General features: G+C 40.2%; 1 protein-coding gene across 1 annotated transcript in view; it reads right to left on the bottom strand.

Moving 5' to 3' along the window:
• Positions 1–6231: 6231 nt before the first annotated feature.
• The window catches only part of RAP2A (RAP2A, member of RAS oncogene family), a 34716-nt gene continuing 17560 nt past the window's right edge, over positions 6232–23387 (bottom strand). Inside the window, exon 2 of the mRNA XM_025874796.2 lies at positions 6232–10123. Coding sequence (XP_025730581.1) covers positions 9886–10123 — 238 coding nt within the window. The 3' untranslated portion in view covers positions 6232–9885. The remainder of the gene's footprint in view (positions 10124–23387) is intronic.

The following is a 23387-nucleotide window of genomic DNA, read 5'->3' on the forward strand; positions in this document are numbered from 1 at the left end:
AGTTAAAACTCAACCCTTGGGGGTGCCTGGGTGGCTCAGTCGTTAAGCGTCTGCCTTGGGCTCAGGTCATGGTCCTGGAGTCCTGGGATCGAGCCCCGCATCGGGCTCCCTGCTCCGCGGGAAGCCTGCTTCTCCCTCTCCCACTCCCCCTGCTTGTGTTCCCTCTCTCACTGTGTCTCTCTCTGTCGAATAAATAAAATCTTAAAATAAATAAATAAATAAATAAAACTCAACCCTCCCATCCCCTCACTGCAAATAGCAAAATTGTTTCTAAAGTCCACCAATGGAAGACTACTCTGTTGAAATGCTAGTTTATCACTTAATGAAGGCCAATCAATTTCCTTTGAAAACTGTTCTGGTATGGTACACTTGGGAAATGTATTTGGGAATTGATTTGGGAATAAAATTTGGGAAATATCCCAAATGGGTATTTGGGAAATTATTTTACTTGAATCGGGAAAGCTAAATTTAACTCATCCCTATGTAATATTCCATACTTAAACATAATTGGCTTCTGCCCTTCCAGTTAGCATTATAGTTGATAAGGACTTCCTATATGTCTGTGGTGCACTGGACATTTTTTCTAGATATAGAGGTATACATGATGGTAGGGGAGGAATTGAAATCAAGATGAATGGAAAAAAAGAGCACACACTGAAATCCTTAGGATTGTGGGACCTAATTCTCTAAGTAGGGCAATAATATGTAATAAAATTCATAATACTATGTGGTAGGTGGCCTTCTAAGGTGGCACCCAATGATCCTTGCCTCCTGATATTCACACCTGTGTTAGTCATAGTTCTCCAAAGAAACAGACCAATAGGATGTATGTATGTGTGTGTGTGTGTATGTGTATGTATGTATGTATGTATGTATCACCTATTTATATAGAAATCGATTACATGGAATTGGTTCATGAGATTATGGGGACTGGTAAATCCCAAGACCTGCAGTTGAGTCAGCAAGCTGGAGACCCAGCAGAGCCAATCAAGAATGCAGTGCCAGTCTGAATTTGAAGGCCCGAGAACCAAGAGAGCCAATGGTATGATCCCAGTCTGTAGGCTGGCAGACTCAAGGCCTAGGAAGAGCCAATGTTTCAGTTTGAGTTTAAATGCAGGAAAAAGTCAATATTCTAGTGCAAAGGCTGTTAGGCAGGAAGAATTCACTTTTATTTGGAGGAAGGTCAGCTTTTTTGTACTCTTCAGGTCTTCAGTGGATTGGAAGAAGCCCACCCCCATTAGGGAGGACAATCTTGCTTTACTCAGTGTACCAACTTAAATGTTAATCTCATCCAAAGACACCCTCACAGAAATACCCAGAATGTTTGGCCAAATATCTGGGCACCCCATGGCCCAGTCTCTGTGACACATAAAATATCTGGGCACCCCATGGCCCAGTCATTGTGACACATAAAATTAACCATCCTGAGACTTTTTTTTTTTTTTTAAGATTTTATTTATTTATTTGACAGAGAGAGAGACAGCAAGAGAGAGAACACAAACAGGGCGAGTGGGTGAGGGAGAAGCAGGCTTCCCGCAGAGCAGGGAGCCTGTTGCAGGGCTTCATCCCAGGACCCAGGGATCATGACCTGAGCCGAAGGCAGATGCTTAACGCCTGAGCCACCCAGGGGCCTCAACCATCCTGAGACTCTTGTGTGATGTCCTTTTCTTGAGTGTGGGCTGAACACAATGACTTGCTTTTAACTAAGCGAGTAGGGCAAAAGTGGTGAGGTATACCTTCTGAGATAAACACACAAGACTCCGTGTGATTCTGTTTTGCTCATATGCCTCTCTTGCTCTAACCTGCTGGTTAAGAGAAGGCCAGCCGCCATGTTGTAAGCTGACCAATGGCGAGGCCCATATGGGCAGCCTCCGCTGACGCCAATGAGGAAGTAAGGGCCTCATGGTAATGTCCCTACAGAAACTGAACCCTGCCAACAACCACTGAAGGATCTTAGTGGTTGATCTACCTTGAGTGAAACCTTCAGATGACTGAATGCCCAGCCCACAGCTTGATTGCAGGCTTGTGAGTGACCAGAGCCATGCCTAGACTCCCACCCCACAGAAACTGTGAGATAATAAATGTTTGTTGTTGTAAGCCGCTAAGTTTTGGGGTCATTTGTCACACAGTGATAGGTAATTGATACAGAGTGTAAATGAACTGAAAGGTAGTGAATAATGAAGCAAATGAAATAAATTGAGGGAAAACATATTCAAACTCTACTTACAAGAAAGGTGTCATTGGGCTCTGGTGGAGAAAAAGCTGCCCCCTAACGTGTGTTGGTTTTCACCTCCATCTCTGTTCTACTCTCAAAAGAAGGACGGCTGCTGGAGGACAGTCAGATCAAGCTCCCTTTAGCCGTGTAGCAGGCTGCCCAGATGGCGCCTCCAGGATAAAGGCCAGGGCCTCCCTGCTCTTCCCTCTTCTCCCCTGTGAAGTGAAATGAGTCTGGAGGCAGCTCCCCCTGGGGTGTCATCCTCCTGCGAGCTGCCTTCCCTTCTCCCAGTCAGGCCCTGGGGAGGATGGTCCTGCACCTAGCACGGGAGCACCGCGCTAGGTGCGGGACCAAGCTCGCTTTTCCCCTTTCGGTTCTTCTCGCTGGCAGAGGTGTTCTCGCCATTTCATTGCAGAGGCAAGATTCAGGATTTGGATTCAGGCTTCAAGATAGATGTAGACAGAGGCCTTTGGTCTGCTTCTCCTTCTAGGCTCCTCTAGCAGACCTGAGTCTGTTGGGGTCCACGCAGTGTACCAGAGTTCTGCACTTAGGCTTTAAAAGGAAGGCTCCAGCAAGTAATTGTCATTCCCTCACCCTGGTGTTTTAGGGTGGGTGCGTGTGCACGCATACATGTGTGCATTTGTGTGCATGTGCCATTGTGTGAGGGTGGTTTCACACGAGCTTATGCCTCCCTCAGGGATGACGTGGTGAGGACTGCAGAGAGGATTCAGGGATTCCTGGATATTTTGGACAGTGTTCTCTCAATGACACCCCTAACTCATCATTTCCTGAGATGGGCCAAGGTCAAGGACACAGATGAGTCAGCATTTTTCAATGTACTATCTGAAATACAGCTCCCTCTGCCCCTCTCAGCTTTGCTGGTGTCCCCAAACTAGCACAGTGCCCCCCAATGCCCACCATCGAGGATCCAGCCCCTTGCAGATCCTATTGTTAGCCTGAGTGCTTCCTTAGGAAGTAGACACGCTGTATAACAGCCGAGCCCTGGAGCCCTGCCTACTGTCATCCGCCCTCATCCATCACACAGACTCCTCAAAGTTCCCAGGAGGGAATAATTCGGGCTGGTCCCTGAGGCCTTGGGAAAAAAGGAGCCAGCTATGGACTCTGTGGGCTGTGCCCAGGACTTTGGCGTGGCCTGGGTTACCGGAGTTCCGGTATATAAAAGTACGGAAATAAATTATTTCTTGCCAGGGAGCTAATTTGTATCTGCCTTGATGGAAAGGGAAAAGCCAGAAGACAAGACTGGTATAGTAGACTGAATGTTAGTGTCCCTGCAAAATCATATGTTGAAACCTAATCCCCGAAGATATAGTATTAGGAGGTGAGGCCTTCCGGAGGGGATGAGGGCATGATGGTGGAGCCCTCATGAATGGGATTAGTGCCCTTAGGAAAGAGACCTCAGAGAGCCACCTTCTCCCTTCTGCCTTGGGAGGCCACAGTGAGGAATCAGCAGTCAGCCGGAAGTTGGCCCTCGCCAGACACCAAACCTACCCATCTCAATCTTGGATTCCCCAGCCTCCGGAACTGGGAGGAATGAACGTTTGTTATACTAGCACCCAGTTTATGACATTTTGTTATAGCAGCCTGAATGGGGTAAGACATTTCCGACGTCTTGGATATCGGGGATTAGATGTCAATGCCTGTCTGTGTATTGCTGCACCATGCCTGATGTAAGAGTAACCCCTGATGAATAATGGCTGAGTGATCCGGGCGCCTGGGTGGCTCAGTCAGTTAAGTGTCTGCCTTCAGCTCAGGTCATGATTCCAGGGTCCTGGGATCAAGCCCTGCATCGGGCTCCCTGCTCGGTGGGAAGTCTGCTTCTCCCTCTGCCCCTTCCCCTGTTCATTCTCTCGCAAATAAATAAATAAAATCTTAAAAAAAAATAGCTGAGTGAACCTGAAATGAGTGGACACCATTCAAGAGAAGGAATTAACAGTGCAGAAAAAAAGGATCTACAGTTAGAACTTGGGTCTGCACCTCAGCTCTGCCACTTTATTAGCATAACCTTGGGTGATTCATTTTTAGTACTTAGAGCCAGTTTCCCAAAGTAACGTGGAGTCATTTATCCCTCTACGTGTGTGTGTGTGTGTGTGTGCGTGCACATGTACATATGCATTTACACCAAATGTCAATGTGGTTGTTTTGGAGATTTGGAAATTGGGTGGCTTTTCCCTTTCTTCTTTGTATTTTTTACTAATATCTGATTTTTTAAAGATAAAAATGTAAACCATACCCTAAACACTGTCCATGTAAACTTGCAATCATATGATAAAACAATGAAACCTTTCATACTTCGGAGTCTTTGAAGTGGAAAGATTTTGTAAAAAAAAAAAAATTCCCATAAACCAAACCAAATAATCATTCCTTCAGTTTTCTTTCTTCCTAAGGAAATTTGTGTGTACTAAATAGATCTTTGTATTTAATCTTTCAAGCACATAGTCTTCTGCGTGCTTTTTCTTTACTACTAAGTCTTGGAGGAATCTGTAGACAGTAACATGAAGACGACTATTCTAAGAAAATATCCAAAGAAATAACACATCACCTGACCTGGAAGAGCAGCAACTCTTTCAAAAACCTAATACTGCAAAGGAAAAACAAACAAACAAACACCAAAACCAGGAAAAAAGTTAAGATTAAACAATGTGAAACTAGTTTATCTATTTAACAAATGAAGTGTCCCTATGTTTTATTAGTTTTTTGTTTTTGTTTTTTTCTGAGATACAGCACGTGTGGCACACATGGGGGGAGGGGCGTGGAGGGAAGGGCGGAGAGAGAGAGGGAGAGAGAATTGTAAGCAGGCTGCACACTCAGAACGGAGTCTGACATGGGGCTTGATCTCCCCACCCTGAGATCATGACCTGAGCTGAAATCAAGAGTCGGATGCTTAACTGACTGAGCCACCCAGGAGCCCCTGTTTTATTAGTATTTACATGTAACCTATATTTTGAAAATTAGGAAATAAGTTAGCAGCTTTTTTAGGGAGTTTGTGACCATTTTCTCTGCTTCGCAGGTCCTGCGGGATCAATATGGGTTCCAAACTGGGTGGCGCTTTATTCCTCCAGCTACCTATATTTCCATTCACGGACCTCTAACAATCAATAAAAGGCCACTTTCTCCCAAGTACTTGCTCAAAATACCGCTTTTCGGCCATAAAGAAATTCTCCCAATTGAAATTAGAATTCAGTAGGTTTAAATACTTCACAAATGCTTCAAATGAGATTATGAAGCTAACCAGCAGATATTTATTACACTGAAGTTTAGGCACATTTTCCTTTAAATATGTGAGATTCTATCTACAGTGCCTCTGTTATATTCATTCAAATTATTCTTATATTCTAAAACAATGAAGCCTCTAAACCGGTGGAATGTTGCCAGAGAATTTCAACAGAGTTTGAAGGCAACATAACCAAAAGGCATAGTTTAAATTGGCTTAGGGAATGAATGGGCTCCTTATCAGAGCAGCTGAAGGCTGTACATAATTAACAGCATCTGTCAACATTCACAGGGCCCCATATAGAACAGGCAGGCCCTGCAGCCCTGCAGATCAGCAACCTCCAGCTTCTGGCACCTTAAAATCCACCAGACCTCAACAAAAAGACAGCCCCAACCCATCACTAGAAGGACACTGATACATTTTAGTGATACGAGCAGGACCGCAGAGCAACCGCTAATTAATGTTAATTATCTAGAACAATTCTGTTCACATTAGCACTGAGACTTCAAATTAGCTATCATAAAAAAATATAAAATACTATTTACAGAGAGATGGTTATATTTATAATTACTGATTTTAAAGTCTCTCGTGTTATTATTTTTAAGGGGTATGAACATGGTCGATTAACCTCTCTTTTTATCTGATGCACTGTCGATTTAATTCAGCTTGAATATTTCTGTATCAAGTGTATTAAACTTGTTCTATGGCAATTTTTAGTTGTTTTCCTACATTTTGAACACATTTCCCTCACGAACATGTACAAAACCACACCGAACCAAACAAATCCAGAGGAAGTTTCATTAAATAAATTTATTTGTTAAAATAATTTAACTCCAAATACAACTGTTGAATTTGCATTGAGTTATAACTACAATTCATGTTTTAATCGAAATGTCAAGGTTTAACAACTGACATTGTTACAAAACAATAAACTGTTGTTCAATTTTAAATGGTCAGTTGTATTAGAGCTCAACAATTAACTGTGAACTATATCTCTGGGAAACCCCAAATCAATAATGATAAGTCTGTTTCCAAAACCCACTGCAGTCATTCTTGAAACCCTGATCAAGATTTAATAGATGCACAATGACACGTTAATTAAAAAAAATAAAATAAAAAGACCCCCATAGTCTTTAACATTTGATTGGCCAAGGAGACAAGTAAAGCTTACCAGTGTGAACACAAGACTAGTGAGAAGAACAACTGAAAAACAAAACAAACCAACCAAAAAACCAATGGCAACAAACAAAATACGTACTTTTCACATTCAGACATACGCAGACAACATTCCCCCTGGAAAACTCCTGAAAACAAACAGCAGACATCCTTAGGCAACATTTCCTTATAAAGAAAAAGCAAATATCAGTAGTTTTACCACAGAAGTGATGGCAACTCTAAGCGCTTAGTCAAAAGTTCAGTTCTAATTCTTACAAACCAAAGGAGAAAATCGTCGAAGCACCTTTCAATAGTTTAAGGAAGATTTTATGTAATGCTTTTGATCAGATGCTGGCTTGTTTGGTGTAAATTGAACAAAACGAAAGGCATCAGTTACCATCACTATCACAGCTTAAAAAAACAACCCTGCCCTCCCCCCCAAAAAAGCTGCAACAAAAAAGAAAAAAAAAAACAAACTTCTAAAAAAACACCGCCTTTGTTGAAAGTAAAATGAGGCAAAATGAAAACAAAAGAAAAGCTTATCACAAACAGCTAAAGAAAAAGTGGGTCTTTGGATCAAACCATAACATTTTTTAAGGCATGTTAGAAAAACTTTCACTTAACTAGTTGCTAGTCTGATCAGGGCATAAAACCAACAGCGACGCAAGGTCGCCGCCTTTTCTCTTGTAGCCACTGTGACGTCGTGTCATTCCATCCTGTTCTTCAGCTTGTTAGTAACATCTCCACAAACCCATTCATTCAAACCCAGTTATATTCCTACCAGATGAAACACCAACAGGAAGGGCACAAGAGGGTGCCCATGTTTCTGGGGATCTCTGATGCTTTATCACTCATCACGGAGGGAGATGGGGGAACACTGATCAGGCAGCCAGATCGGTTCTCGGCAACGTCTGTACAGTAAAAGCCCGCCTTCTTGTCTGACACAAACACTTCCCAACGAAAATCCGAATGGGCAGATAATAATCTTTTCCACCTTACGTTTTTGCCATACCTTTCCTATTATTTAACTTCTTTTTCTGGTCTGCATAGCAATCCATAACGTAAAACTTGGAGTCTTTACAGATGTTTTTAATATGTAATCTTAGTTGTCATAAATTGCTGTTAAATATGGAATTCTAAAAACAAAAACAACAATCATTCTGAGAAGTTAGAGGCTTCAAATCTCAGCCGATTCACTAGCAAATAGCAAATATTTCTATTTCTGTAGACAAATCATACTTCTTGAATCTCCGATTTCTGTAAATGTTTTCAGTTGAATCAACTGCGACATACCGAAACTGGTTTCAAGAAAACGGGTTAGAACTTTCTGTCCTGTAAACAAGGTGCTTCCCAATTGGGGTTTGTAAGAAAAAAATATGTTGAAGAATGCAAATATTCACAATTCAAAGATTTTTCACAATCACGACCTGTACCCACATATCTGTTTTCTCATCCGTGAAAAGTACTAGCCACCTTTTTGCTAACCTCTAAGCTCAATGCCAGTTTACTAAACATTTGGGGGCCAGCAATGATTTCCATAACGTGTAAAAAAAGCCCACGCAAATAATTTAAAAGAAAAAAAATGCTTTTTGATACACGATATTCTGCAGTACGGATTCTCAGTATAGGCAATTATCTCTGACTTGTGCCAAATTCTTAGGAACAGTTAACACACATGCACACACAAACACACACTCTTCTCTCAGGTACACACGTAAGACCAGAGGTTACTTGCACAAGTGTGTGAAGCCAACAAAGTGTGAGGCAAGTACGCAAATCGCAGGCTCAGTGATAGTGCAGTTCTGAAGGCCAGATTTATCTCCAGAGGATTAGCTCAAGATACTCTCTTCAGCATTTATAACTCTGAAGTTCGTTGAAAACCCTTCTACGCTTGATTGTAAAAACTTATGAATAGGTTTTTTCCTGTGCCATTAGTCATGCAAATGATAAATACTTCACGGCTATGAAAACCAAAAATGTCAGAGCTTGAGCACCTTTTCAAAACAAAATATTCACTCTAGCTTTGCCACTTCAGTAATCAGGGCAAAATTGTTATAAGAAAATCTTTATATAATTCCCCAGGAAAATTAAAGATAAAAGGTTTTGTGGGGTTTTTTTTTGTCCCTTGCCTTCCACTCTATAATTTATGTTCTACTTTTAAGCCCAAATTATTTCACATGGTTATTCAATTTTTAGATGCCTGCAATTAAGCTCGCTATAGCAAACTTGATTTTGAAAGCAGGTTAGCCAAGAATCACACCTCAACCATAGCCCTTAAAGGCAAGAAGGAATTTGCTGCTTTAACGAACATAAAAATGCAAGATATCTGTACTGTCCTGTGAGGTTTCTGCAAATGGGAACATGTGGATGCAGCATGGCTTCATTTTCCTTACACGATGGTACTAGTTAATCTACCAGAACGCGTCTTGTGAGTAAGGCTAGGCAATCTTCCCATTACAGTTGCTTCCTTCTTGTTCAGTAAAGTAATTAAGACCATCCCTGCTTTGTTAACAGAGGGTGGGCTTGGGGTTTTAATGTGGATCAAACCCTTGTGAGAGCCTCCATCTTCTGTGGCAAAGCAGGTGATTTTAACACACTCTAAAGCCAGACTGTATTCCTACCACAACCTGTTCTGACTTCTGCTCTATCAAGGTCTGATGCACGAGTTAGTTCCGCGTCACAGACTGGGATAACATCTACAATTAAGCATCAATTTTGAGAAACAGGAATACGTCAGCTGAGGGAAGATTTGCTCCCTGTAATGCCGTCGGCAGGTCAGTTGTTGTTATCTTACTTGACAGGATACATTGGTTAGAAGCACTATCTCAAGTCCTGAAATTCAGTACTCTCCTAGGAAAATATTTCTCCTTTACTTATTTATTTATTTTTTTAAAGAAGACAAAATACTTTAACTGTAAGTGGTCATAGGGATTCTTCTGGATTCTCTCTCATGGTTATTTTTAATTTATACAGTAGGTGCTTCTGTCAACGCAGCGACAAGGCCATCATAGCTTTTGGAGGAGATCACCCTGTAGATCGACTGGCTATGCCTTCAAGTTGCAGGTGCACAGAGGAGACCGAGGCCCGTGGTGGAAACTGGAGTTACTGAACCCAAATGTTACTCAGAGATAGCAACTGACAGTCACTGCTCAATGCTGAATAAGGGCTGCTACTTCACTGTGGATTCACACCACACAGCCTGCAAGCTCCGCAGTCGGGCGGACGAGGTGTGTGTCGCCTACGGTGGTGGGCGGGTCCTGTCCAGGACAGCCGTACTTGAACGCTATTGTATGTTACACGCAGAACAGCACGGGTCATCTTTGTCGGGCTGCGCGGCATAGTTCATCTGCCTCACGATTTCCGCAAACAGTTCGTCCACCATTGTTTTGCTCTTAGCGGAAGTCTCCATAAAGGGGCAGCCCCACTCTTCCGCAAGGGCCCTGCCTTCATTGGAGGACACCTCTCTCTCACTTTCCAGGTCCACTTTGTTCCCAACCAAGATGACTGGCACTTTCTCATACCTACAAGAGAGTAAACGACACACATGAATTGTAGAAGTTAGCACAAAGTTCAATGGCTAAAACGCACTTTTCTTCTTTTGTCCTTCTATTCTACTCCGAATATTCTCTTCAGTTGCGTGAGAAATTCTTTGCTCCACTTGACTTGACGCCTACCTGAGGGCATTTAGAAGCTGCTCTCACAGTGGATCGTAAATGGGTTTTTTGAAAATGAGGTTAATTCATCCATTATACATCTTTGAAAATCAATTTACTTTTCCAGATATATTTGGAAAATTATTCTCAGAATCTCAGAATAAGTCTTGTTAGGTGGATTAATTTAAATTTTTTTCACTTTAAGAGATGCTTACTCAAAGTATCAGTTGATGAGGTAATAGCTCTACTGAAAAAAACAATCAATTTGTAATTGTCAGCATTTTTACTCTGTTCCATAAATACACACACTGGTCATGTGCGAACAGTTCCCGAATATGAAAAAAGATAGGAGAGATCATTAGGAGGGAAACTATCAAATAGAACTACACTCTATCCCTTTACAAAACTGTTCTAGATTGGCCAGTTGAAAGACAATCATGGTTCTTTTCAGCCTGGCATGGATTAAACCTTTTGATCATTAGCTTTATTTGACGCTGTCTCTCCTTTTCCTTCCAAAACAGAACAGGTGTGTCATAGTGTCCTTCCTCCTTGTCAGACGCTGAAACCTAATCCCAGGTTGGGCCTCTGGGAGGTGATTAAGTCATGAATGGGACTGGTGCCATTTTGTATATAAAGGAGATAGGAGAGTACTCCCTTGCCCCTCCTGCTATGTGAGGACACAACATAAAGATGAGTCTATGAACTAGGGAAGCGGGCCCTCATCAGACTTGGAATCTGCCAGAGGCTTGATCTCGGACTTCCAGCCTCCAGAACTGTGAGAAACGAATTCCTGTTGTTTAAACCACACGGTCTTATGGTATTTTTGTTATGGAGCCAGACAGAATAACACCAGGTGACTGTGAGTTATGACATTAGGAAAAGGCTCGACTAATAAAGATAACAAATGATATGAAGGGAAGAAAGAAGAAAGGCCCTACATCATTTTGGTACCTAAAGATGATTCTCTTTACGATGCTTACTCCCCATGTAAAACTACATGGTGTTACTCTGCACGTTTATTTACTACTTTTGTTGTAAGAAATGTTGCGCATATATTTTCATAAGGCTATCATTTTTACTCTAGACACCATTTGAAAGCTTCTTGTGATTTCATAGTATAAATCAATGTGTGTGTGTGTTTGTACTGTCCCCTAAGCAGAGTGCCTCTCCAATTTATAAACAAAGCAAACTGCAAAATTGCACACAAGCAATAACAAATGTGACTGGACACAGCTCATCTGCCAGAAAACTGTCACGTGGTGGAGACTTCACCGGGGCGGGGCTCGTACAGAGTTTTCTATCAATCAGGAAACTGAGTGAGGGCCAATGGTTACGATTAGCGAGAATACTTCCACAATCTCATCATCCTGGTAAAACGGGGTTCTCCCCTCACTCTAACCTGTAAAGCAAACTATATTCTCGACAGAAGCTTGCTTTTTTCTCTGGCACTAGATCAAATGGAGAGCAGAGGGCACGCTCCAGGCAGCATGCCACGTGGCAATCTGAAACAAAAACAACTTCAAAATGTGTAGGGGTAACAATATCAACGGTCAGTCTAGAACCTGGGTATCATTTCTGCAGGAAATGGATTCAGACAACTCCAACTTCTATCAGTGACTTTGTATGAACTTACTGTACCTCAACTCTGCCTTACGCCTTCTGGCCTCGTCCTACTGAGGACCCTGAACACAGGACACGAGAGCCTTTCGTATCTTCCAGGACCCTTACCCACCACCAACTCTGTGTAGCCTGTGGCCTCGGGAAGGACAAAAGGCCTCAAGATGAAGGCGCATTACAGACACTGTGTATCAGGTGCTCTGCATGCAACCTGCTGTGCAGGGAAGCCTGGCAGGGGCTACCAGTGCCAGTCACATCGGGACGATGTCCCTTCCTTATGCGCCTCGCAAACATATAATGCACTTCATTTTTCTTATGAGAGTATATACGCCACGGCGTGTTTGAAAACACTTTGTTTGGCAGTGAGGTAACATAAACACTAATACAATTCAGTCACTGTATTGGTTGAATTTAATTAGGTTAAAAAATTAATTTCAATCTGTTCACAAGACTTAACGACAAGGACAGTGATAAGACACCACTTTCTAGTAGGAGTTAAGCGAGACATATTTTAGAGAATATTTTTTAGTTTAAATACAGTAATATATCGTGTTTTACATGTAAAGAAATATTTCTTACACTCCTAAATAAAAACCACATATATGTGGGTTTTCAAAACTTGTAAAAATATCAAATCATTAACAGTTGTATGATACACTGTTTGAATCAAGAATCTGAATAAATGTCACCAAGAGAGTCTCAAAAGGGCAACCAGAACACCACGAACATAGGTCCGTATGTAACAGCATTTAATGACTGTCAAATGCAGATGACAATTTAGTTAGTTATCAGGGAGCCTGTCCATTATATCGTTATTCGAATTGTCAGTGGTTTTTCTAAGACCAACACGCTAAAAATGCTAGAGAAATCCAGACTGATATCCTCAGAAGACTTTCAAAGACTGAATAAGGTCTTCAGGAAAAAAAAAAAAAAAAGGTATTATGTACATTTCAGAAGAGCAGACGGTGAGAAATTTTTGTCTCTTTCTGTTAACATTAAAATATGACACAGAAGAAAAGATTCTAAACTAGGATTTGGAGGCTCAGCTTCCAGCCCCGCCACGGAGACTGCGAGACTGAGCAAACCCTATTCACCTGTATTTCACTTCCTTGTCAGTAAAGGAAGGAGTAAGAGTGTCTGCTCCCACTCACCACATGGGGATGCTGTAAAGCTCACGAGATAACCCAGAAATCCCCGAGGACTCGATCAAAGCCGGGCGGCACTTCTCTCCCCTCCGCACTGCCTCTCCCGAGGGTCAGAAGCAAGAGATGCTGGTGGAGGCGAGGAGCTCCTGAGGACAGACGGGCAGAAGAGACTGACCCGGAGTCATGGAACGAAGGCAAAGGGAACGAAGCAAAGCCTTGTGTAGACGGAACAGAGGAGGGCCTGGGGAAACCTTCCTCCCTGCTGTAGCAAAACGGTGTCCTTAAAAGCCAGCAAACAATGCCAGACCAGGACTCCAGTCCCAGAACTGCTTCCAGCTAGTTCTGTGAATTTGGAAAATTAATCTCTTGGTTCTCCAGTGTCCTGAAGTATAACATGAGCTGGACTAGACCATTTCTAAGGCACTCTTATGCTAAAAATCAGAACATAGTGGGCCACTCTCATAATCATATCATTTACCGAGTGATTGCTGAGCGCTGATCTCAGCACAACGCCAACAGGCTGATGTCTACAAGGGATGTTAAAGTATAGAGCAGGACGAAGGCCAAAATGTAGGGGAAATCCCACATCTCGTGGGGACAAGACACCAAGCGGTAGAGGCTTCCAACTCTACCCGTGGAGCGGCTCCTGCCAGCGAGCTGGGACTCGGGACCTCAGCTGTGGGATGGCTCTAGCTGTGGGAATACGTAAAGAATTAGCGATAAACAACCAAGGCGTCATATATTTATGCATCCACTTAACACATGATTATTTGATAAGAGCCTACTATGTGTCAGATGCTATTCAAGACACTTAAGATACATCGATGAACGCCAACAAAGATCTTTGCCCTCACAGTGATGACAATCTAGCAGAGGAGACAGACATCTGACAATAAACACGAGTAAATAATTACTGAAAGGGGTTAAGTGCACTGGAGAAAAGAAAATGTAGGTCTGGGCGGGGACTGGGGCACAGGTGCAATTTTAAATTAGATGATCAGGGTGGGCCTCGGGAAGGTGGTGTGTGAGCAAAGACACAACAGGAGTAGGGTGTTTGCCGAGTGGGTGCCCGGGAAAAAGCATTCCAGCAGGACCCGGAGCGGACAATGTGGAAGCCGGGAGCGGGGGGAACACGTGCGGTGGTTCAGGGAATAGCCCACGGCCTTGTGGGGTCCATCTGTGTCACATGCCACAGCTGCCGTGGCCCGAAACCCTCTGGTGCAGGGAACTAGCTCACTGGAGGCTAAACAGAACTTGGGAATCTGGGTGGCAGAAGTGACCTCAGAAGACAAATGTGACAGTTATGACAGGGTCAACTCTCTTATTTAGGAAGCCTAGGCACTTGGATAGTAGGTGATGGCAGTTCCTTTTATGTTCTAGATCTGTTAATAGTTTTACCAGTTGCCTTCAAGTCCCCCCTAACTAACATCATCTGGGAGTGAAACTCACTGAAGATGCAAAATTCCAAAAAATATTCAGTTGACGTATTATTGTTAACCTGATCACAAGCAGGATACCCCCTTGTCCATATCTTAAACATCAGCTGGTTTCTCTTCAACTTTAGCGTATCTTCCTTGACATTTCCTTTAAGGGCATGAACAGGGGTTATGGTTACGTAGCTCAAATCAGTTTAGAGTCTGCAGACAAACGCATGTTTTATCAACATGCATTTTCATATTGCTTATCGTGTATTCACGAGCATGATTACATAATGTATTGATAAATAAAACTCATTCTTTTAAGTAGGTCTGCTTAATGCACTGAATGGAACATCAGCAATACAGGCTCCAGCATCACCCAAAGGGGGAATGTGGATAGGCTTCGCAGTGAGGCAGCTTTGTAGATAGTTCAAAACATGTGATGCTTTCCAATGATCTTTATGTTGTTTTCTCCTTTTTTGGTAATGGTCCTGATATGTGCATACGTGTATGTATGTGTATCTTATTTGTGGTTGTGTCTAAACTTGGCCGATCGGCAAAATTACTTGAGAATTAAAACATACTGATCCCCAGGCCCTACTCCGGAGCTACTGAATCTGAATCTGTGGGGTCAGGACCCACAAAGAGCCTACTAAAATATGTATCTATATGTGGAAGCTCTGAAGACTAACTGTGAGATTCAGCAGGGCTTAGAAATCACTGGCCTCATCTACTACTTCGTGACCCCAGATAATATCGTATTTATATAGTTCTTGGTTTACCACTGCGGCAAGTCCAGAATCAATTCCTCCTTCCCCTCATTTCTTCACCAGTGATAAGTTGTAGACAGAAACCCCTACTGTCAGCCCCTTTAACTGCCTTTGGAAGGTGTTACATTGTAGCATATTTTTAAAAAGGCCATGTTTCACGTAAATTTTATCGTGCTGCTTTCTTCTTAAGTCACTTTTTCACAAGCAGGTTAGACTACAATTCTCTCTGAATTCAGGAATGAACATCAGAAAGACTTTTATAGGTCCCCTTATTCAACCTTCTACCCGTGTTAAAAATCTCATCTACCAAGAGAGTCTCAAGGCAAAATGTCAAACCCCTCGATGCTCCAATCACTTCCATGACAACCTTACCAAATGGTTCTATTTGCACCTCATTAGTGATGCGGAACTCCTATCCTATCTCCAACAACCCGCTCTGTCCTGTCAGTTCTGTGAAACATTAGTGTTAAAAAGTCAATGTTAAAAACTTTATCCCAATCTCATGAGCTGTCATTTGTAACAACTTGGCCCTTCCCAAAGGTTTTAGTTCTTTTACCCTTTTAAATATAGAAATCTTTTCTTTTCTCCAAAATGAAAACAGGTTTGCTTTCCCCTCTCCCTGGTCAGATGAAGTAAGTACAGGTGACCCCAAACAATGTGGGAAGTGGGCCCCTGACTGCATATAACTTCTTTTTTTTTTTCCAATATAACTTCTGACTCCTCCAAAACAGCTGGTAGTAGCCTACTATTCCTGGAAGCCTTACCGATAACATAAACAGTTGTTTAACATGTATTTTGTATGTTGTATGTATTACATACTGTATTCTTACAATAAAGCCAGAGAAAAGAAAATGTTAAGAAAATCATAAAAAATACATTTACAGTACTATACTGTATTTACTGAAAAAAATCTGCATGTAAGTGGACCCGCACAGTTCAAACCTGTGTTGTTTAAGGGTCAACCGTAATACATAATGATAAAAATCCCCAGCAATATTTAAATAGGTAAAGAGGAAAATGAAAAACGTTTTTAGTCGCATCACCGTGAGAACAATCTAACTATTTTGGTATATAGCCTTCCAGACTATTTTCCCATATGAATCTATATAAACATAGATATAAATTCTTGAAAAGGCGATTATACCAATTATATTCAGTAGCTTCAATGTTCACTTGGTATCATGGAAATTTCTATTACAATAAATGATATACGTTTTAAGGGCCAAGCAGTATTACATTTTATAGGTTCTACACTACAGCTGTACCATAATTTTTTAATTATTCCTTCCCTATTAGTACATATGAAGGGCTCCCATCCCCTCATTTTTTTTTTTACTAACATAAACAGCAATCTGATGAACTACACCTAGAAGTGTGATTTCCGTCTCAATGGTATACATGTGTGTCTGTGTGTGTACGACATAACCCCTGAACCAGAAAAATCGTATTTCTAAGTTAGTGCATCAGATTGTTGTGTACACACACACAGACTTAACTGACACCCCAAAATATACACTTCAACCCATAGTGCTTAAATTAAGAGTGCCCGTTTCCCCACCCTTGGGGTTGATATTTTTAATCTTTCAATAAAGTACTGAAGAAAAAAGATTGTTTTGGCTAGGACGTGACAGCCCCTACCACAGCTTGCTAGCATGAAACATCAATACTTCTTGTAAGGATGGAAAACGTGAGCTAAGTAAGGCTGCTCTCTTCCTCTACACTGACTTGTTTTGAAGTGACTGAATATTTCATCCTAAAAGGGCATTTCTGGTAATTTAGTTTGAATAATGAAAGGAAACCACAATCCTCCACTCTGACTTTCTCTTGGTTTCAGAATGCATACTGAAGAAGAACAGAGAGAAATTTGTAAATGTAATATAAAAATTAAGCAAGGAGAGTAATGACACTAAAAAGATATTCAAAGCTATCAGGGATACTCCATACCAAGGTTAATAAAGATAATCTGCTTTCCAAGAAATTAAGAGCTGACACTGTATCAGAAGAATGGATTCCTAATAGTTTGTGAGGGACCAATTGATCATTACAATGCTATTCAGGCATTTTAAATGTATTAAATAGCCATTTGAGGGAGAAAATACTTTTACATCTGATAAAGGATTATAATCCAAAATATACAAAGAAGTCTTGAAACTCAACAATAGGAAAACAACCCAAGAAAAAAACAAGCCAAAGACCTTAACAGACACGTCATCAAAGAAGATATACAGATGGCAAATAAGCATATAAAAAGATGTTCCACCATCATACGTCATCAGGGAAATGCAAATTAAAACAATGAAATATTACTACACACCGACTAGAGAGGCCAAAATCCAGAACACTGACACCACCAAATATGCTGGTGAGAATGTGAAGGAACAGGAACTCTCATTTCTGGTGGAAATGTAAAATGTTAAAACCACTTTGGTGGTTTCCTACAAAACCACAATACTCTTACCATACAACCCAGCAATCCTTAGTATTTACCCAAAGGAGCTGAAAACTTACCGCCACACAAAAACCTGCACATGGATGTTTACAGCAACTTTATTCATAATTGCCAAAACTTGGAAGCAACCAAAATGTCCTTCAGTAGATGAATGGATAAATTGTGGTCTATCCAGACAATGGGATTTCATTCGGTATTAAAAAGAAATGAGGTATCAAGCCATGAAAAGAAAGAGAGGAATACTAAATGCACATTACTAAGTGAAAGAAACCAATCTGAAAAGGCTACATACTGTATGATTTCAACTATATGACATTCTGGAAAATGCAAAACTATACAGACAGTTAAAAGATCAGTGGTTGCCAGGAATTGGGATGGGGGAGGGAAGGGATAAATAGGTGGAACAGAGTATTTATAGGGCAGTGAAAATACTCTGTAGGATACCATAATGATGGATACAAGTTATTACACATCTGTCTAAATCCACAGAATGTATAACACCGAGTAAACTCTAAGGTAAGAGTAAATGCTACGGACTTTGGGTGATTATGATGTATCAATGTAGGTTCATCAGTTCTAACAAATGTACCACTCTGGTGGGGGTTGGTGATAATGGGGGAGGCTATGCATGTGTGGGGTCAGGGGTTATATGGGAAATCTTGGTCTTTCCTTCTCTTTTCTCTTTGCTTACTTTACCAGGAAGATGACCACAACTGTGAGAACTGTGTGGCAGTGCAAAAGGCTATTAGCCAACTTTATCTAATTAACATTTATAGAATACTCCACTCACTAAAAGCAGAATACATTCCTCCTGAAGTGTAGGGAACAGTCACTAGGGTAGGCCATATTTGAGCTAATAAAAACTGTAACAAATGTCAAAGAACTGAAATGATACAAGATATGTTCTCAGACCATAACAGAATTAAATTAAAATCAGTAACAGAAAGATATTAGAAAATCTACAAATATTTGGAAACCATACACTTCTAAATAACCCATGGGTCAAAGAAGACATCACAAGGAAAACTGGAAAAGATTTAAGAGAAAGAAAATGAAAATATAACACACCAAAATTTGTGGGATACAGTTAAAGCATGTCACAGAGAAAAATCATAGCCCCTCCTCAGGGGCTGGCATTAGCTCTCCACTGTTAACCACATTATACCTAAACCTTTCTGTTTAGTTCTTCAGCTAGCCAAACTCTTGCCCTTCATATCTAATTCAACCTTACTTCCTACAACTTTCCAAAGAGAATCTTCTGCTCTAAATTGTTTCCTTGTTCACGGCAGTCATTTAACTGTAGTGGCCCTCATCAATCAAATTGTTATTTTTATTATCTTTTGATTTTTTTCAAGTTTTTATTTAAATTCCAGTTAGTCAAAATACAGGGCAATACTAGTTTCAGGTGCAGAATTCAGCAGTTCATCACTTCCCACCAATCAAATTCTAACTACCACTCAAAGCTCAGGTCAAATTTCATCTCTTTTAATAAATATCTTCCCTTCCTTTTGTAACAAATTAGCTCATTTGTCTGAACTCTCATTTACATTTTATATCATTAAGAATTTGGGATCCACAGATTGTCATTAATGTATCTCTTGAGTATCCATTAGGCATTGTGTGAGGGACTAGGGATATAAGACAAATGAGGTCCCTGAAGTTTACATTCAAGTGGGAGGAAACACTATAAAACGGACAATATAAAGATCGTGGATGGCTGTTATGAAGAAAACCAATCGTGATTATTATATAGTTAACTTGGGCAAGCCAATATTAATTACACGGGGTGATGAAAGAAGGCATTTCGGGGAAGATGAAACTGAAGCACAAGCTTGAAGGTAGAAAGTTGAATGAACCATGGGAAAAACCTGGAATTAAACATTTTAGAAGAGAATATAAAAGGCAGTAGGAAAAAAGGCTTATTCAGGAACAAAAAGGAGACTGGCATGGTTACATCATAAAGAGCACGAGGAGAGAATATGAGGCATAAAAAGGACCGAAGGCCACTATTCTAAGAACAGGAGAAAACCACTGAAGGCCATTCAGCGGGAAAGTTACAAGGCGTATGTGTTAAGAGATCAGTGTGGCTAACATGCAGAGAATGGATCTGGGGGGCACGACAGGAGACACCTGCAGTGTTCTAGGCACGAGACAACAAGGACTTGAACTGAGATGATGGCGATGACCAGGTAAAGAAATGAGACGTAAAATATATTTGGAGTTTGTACCAACAAGATATGCTAATAGACTGGTTGAAAGACACAGAGCAGGCAGTGGTTTTGGCAAAGAGAAATCAGAAATGATTCACAGGTAAACTACTGTTTTTACAAGTATAGTTTTATGTCATGACTAAGAACACAGGACCCCAAAGGGAACTACCATATGCCTTCTATTACCCTGTTTCTAATACACTTTCACTGTGACCATGTTTAAAATGATCTTGGTTATCAAATCACTGCTTCTTACTAAGAAGATTTTGGTTTATCATGGAGTTCTTAATAAGCATTAAAGATCACCTCCTCTTAGCTTCAAGTTTACAAAATGATGATTTTCCTGTAGAATTAGCTACTTCTTTTTCCTCTAAAAGTTTTATTTTTAAAATATCCTACTCAGGTTATTCACTTCATGTTTACCTTAATATTTTCTGGATTTCCACCTATCATTTACTGACTATACCTGTGAGTCTCTTTAAAAGACGTATGTTGTCTCCAGATACGAACTTTTCTTTTACTGTTTAAGATAAAAATCATTTGCCACTCAAATCGGTCTTCGAAGGTCTTCCTATATGTTCTTAAATTACTATTAATAAAAAGAGACTGATATTTCAGCTTTCAACTCTTACCAAACACTTGGACATTTTATTTCTCCAAGTTTGTGAATGATAATTATGCAACAGTATAAATGTACATTTTTTAGCTCTTTTTAAATTATTACTTTATTAAAGTAATAAAATAATAAATAATTTTATTTATAAAATTATATATAATTTTATAATTATATCTAATAAAATAAAATATATGAAATAGGACACAAAAAAGAACTCACCATAAAAGGAAAGGTTAATGAACTGGGCTTCATTAAAATTAAGAATTTACGGTCATTAAAAGAAACTGTTAAGCAAGTGAAAAGGTAAGCCAAAAACTGGGAAAAGGTATTTGCAACACATGTATCTAAAAGGACTTCTATCCAGAACGTATAAAGAATTTCTACAAAAGAAAACAACAATGCAATTTTTAAATGGACAAAACACTTGTAGGTATTTCTTTTAAGAAGACACCCATGATCATTAAGCATGTGAAAAGGTGCTCAACATCATCACACACCAGGGAAACAAAAACTAAAACCACAATGAGGTACCAACAGAATCTTACCAGATTAGCTAAAATTAAAGACTGACAGGACCCGTGAAAGAGGAAACTGGTACAGCTACTTTGTAAAATCACTTGGCAGTATTTACTACTGCTGAACATATGCATCTACAACCCAATAATTCCACTCGTAGGTATATACCATGAGAAAGTGTCCATGTACGCAGAATCTTCAAAGAGGCATTAATCATAATAGCCCCCATCTAGAAACTACCCAAATGCCCATGCGCAGGAGAGAGAATAATACCATGGTGTATACATACAAGGGGATTACTGCAGCTCAGGGAGGAATTAACTGCTGCTCTATGTAACATGGATGACTCTCACAAAGAGGATGCTGAAGGACAGAAGTCAGCAGCTCGGGAGTAGACACAAATAATCTGTGTTGGTCTCTGAGCATGGAAGTGACAGGGACGGAACGTGAGGGAAACTACTGTTCCTTGAAATGTCTGTCCTGCATCTTCATCTGGGATTTGTCCAGCTGGACCCCTAAGATGGATGCACATTACTGCACAGAAGTGATACCTCAATTAAAAAAAAAATGAAACTGCAAAAAAAGATCAATAAATAATTATCTAAATGATTTCCTCATTAAAATAGGAACAGAAAATAACCTTCAAGACAAACTGAGTGAGCATGCATGTTGGCTATGGGGTTTAAGGCACATAAAGTGCATGATTCAGTCGATCAGTTAAGTTTATTACTCAGCTGAACGCTGGTAATCAATTTTAAATTTCTGTCCAGGTTCTATGCTGTTTAATTTATATTCAAAACTGGCTGAAGACTGAAAGCGTAAGGAATACTAATACTAAAGTACATGTCATTGGAAATACAAATGATAATAATTTTGAACATTTTCTTCACTCTCCGATCTATAAATTGGATTCATCTGACCACAGTTCTTTTCAGGATTATCGAGATAACCACAGCACTTCAAATACCTCTATTAAAAAGAAAAAATACAGGGATGACTCCACATTTAATTTGGCTTTTTATTTATTAGAAATGGAGATTTTCTACCCAAGTAATGTGTTATTTGTAAGGAAGTGTTTACAACTAGAGGCCTAAAATCTTGTCACTTAAAAACCAAATGCAAGGGCGCCTGGGTGGCTCAGTTGGTTAAGCGACTGCCTTCGGCTCAGGTCATGATCCTGGAGTCCCGGGATCGAGTCCCGCATCGGGCTCCCTGCTCAGCAGGGAGTCTGCTTCTCCCTCTGACCCTCTTCACTCTCGTGCTCTCTGTCTCTCGTTCTCTCTCTCTCGTTCTCTCTCTCTCTCAAATAAATAAATAAAATCTTTAAAAAAAAACCAAATGCAAAAAATTATCTGAATAAACCAGTTGATTCTTTTTTTTTTTCTTAAAGCGCAATATTCACGATACCCAAAATAAGGTAGAAAGCAGTGATTGGTCTATCTTTGATACTTTACTGTGTAGCTAAATTTCGATCTGTATTTTAATATATATTCAGTCACCAAATCAAAATATATCATTTTAAAAATCTGTCAGCAAAGTATGGGTCTTCCTACATAATTTAAATAGCAGGGAAAATTCAAGGTTGGATGCATATATGAAGAACACACAGCTTTCATCTATCAAAGGAACAAATGTGTTCAGACATAAAACATGCGTTTTACCTTTAGTGACAGTTGCAATCTGAAACCTGTGCATTTAAAAACAGGTCTAACTATTGTACTTGAAGAGACTACACTGAGTCAATTGCTCAGGAACAGCAAGTTTTCTGAACTGTTACATACATTTTTACCAGGTTAGGTTATAGAATACAGCTCCTTGACACCTCTTCATTTCAGAATTTCTGACAAAAATGTTTATGAATGAAAACTCCTATGTCTCTGGTACACAGTTAAAGCTCAATTACGAATACTGTTTAAAAGCCACTTTTGAATGAAGAAGATTTAAAGATGCAGCAAAGCTATGAAGAGCTAAAGCTTTTTAGGAACTTTTAAATGATGAATAGGGTAGTATTTGTCCTGGGAGATTGCTCTACGATTGTAGTAGGATATCAAAACATTTCTTATTTTCCAAGTTACAATACAAACAGCACCAAAGGATATCAAAATATTTCTTACTTTCCAAGTTACAATACAAACAGCACCAAATAAATCTGAAAGAAAGCTAACCCCAAAACCCAACACATCGGATGTCTAGCAAGCTTGGTTTCTAGACAATACAATTAGGATTTCTTCTCTCCAGCAATAAAGACCTTGGGGGAAGAACACATCAGGTACACATGATGCTGTAATTGGTTGGTTCAACCAGCGTAAGACCGCCTGGTGATATCGATTAAAAAGGTTTTTTTTTTTTTGAACCAGGAGAATAACAGGTGACAGATGGAAAATGCAAAAC

Source organism: Callorhinus ursinus, unplaced genomic scaffold, assembly GCF_003265705.2.
Source record: "Callorhinus ursinus isolate GAN/ISIS: 27379988/994484 unplaced genomic scaffold, GSC_fseal_2.0 scaffold7, whole genome shotgun sequence".
NCBI classification, from domain to species: domain Eukaryota; kingdom Metazoa; phylum Chordata; class Mammalia; order Carnivora; family Otariidae; genus Callorhinus; species Callorhinus ursinus.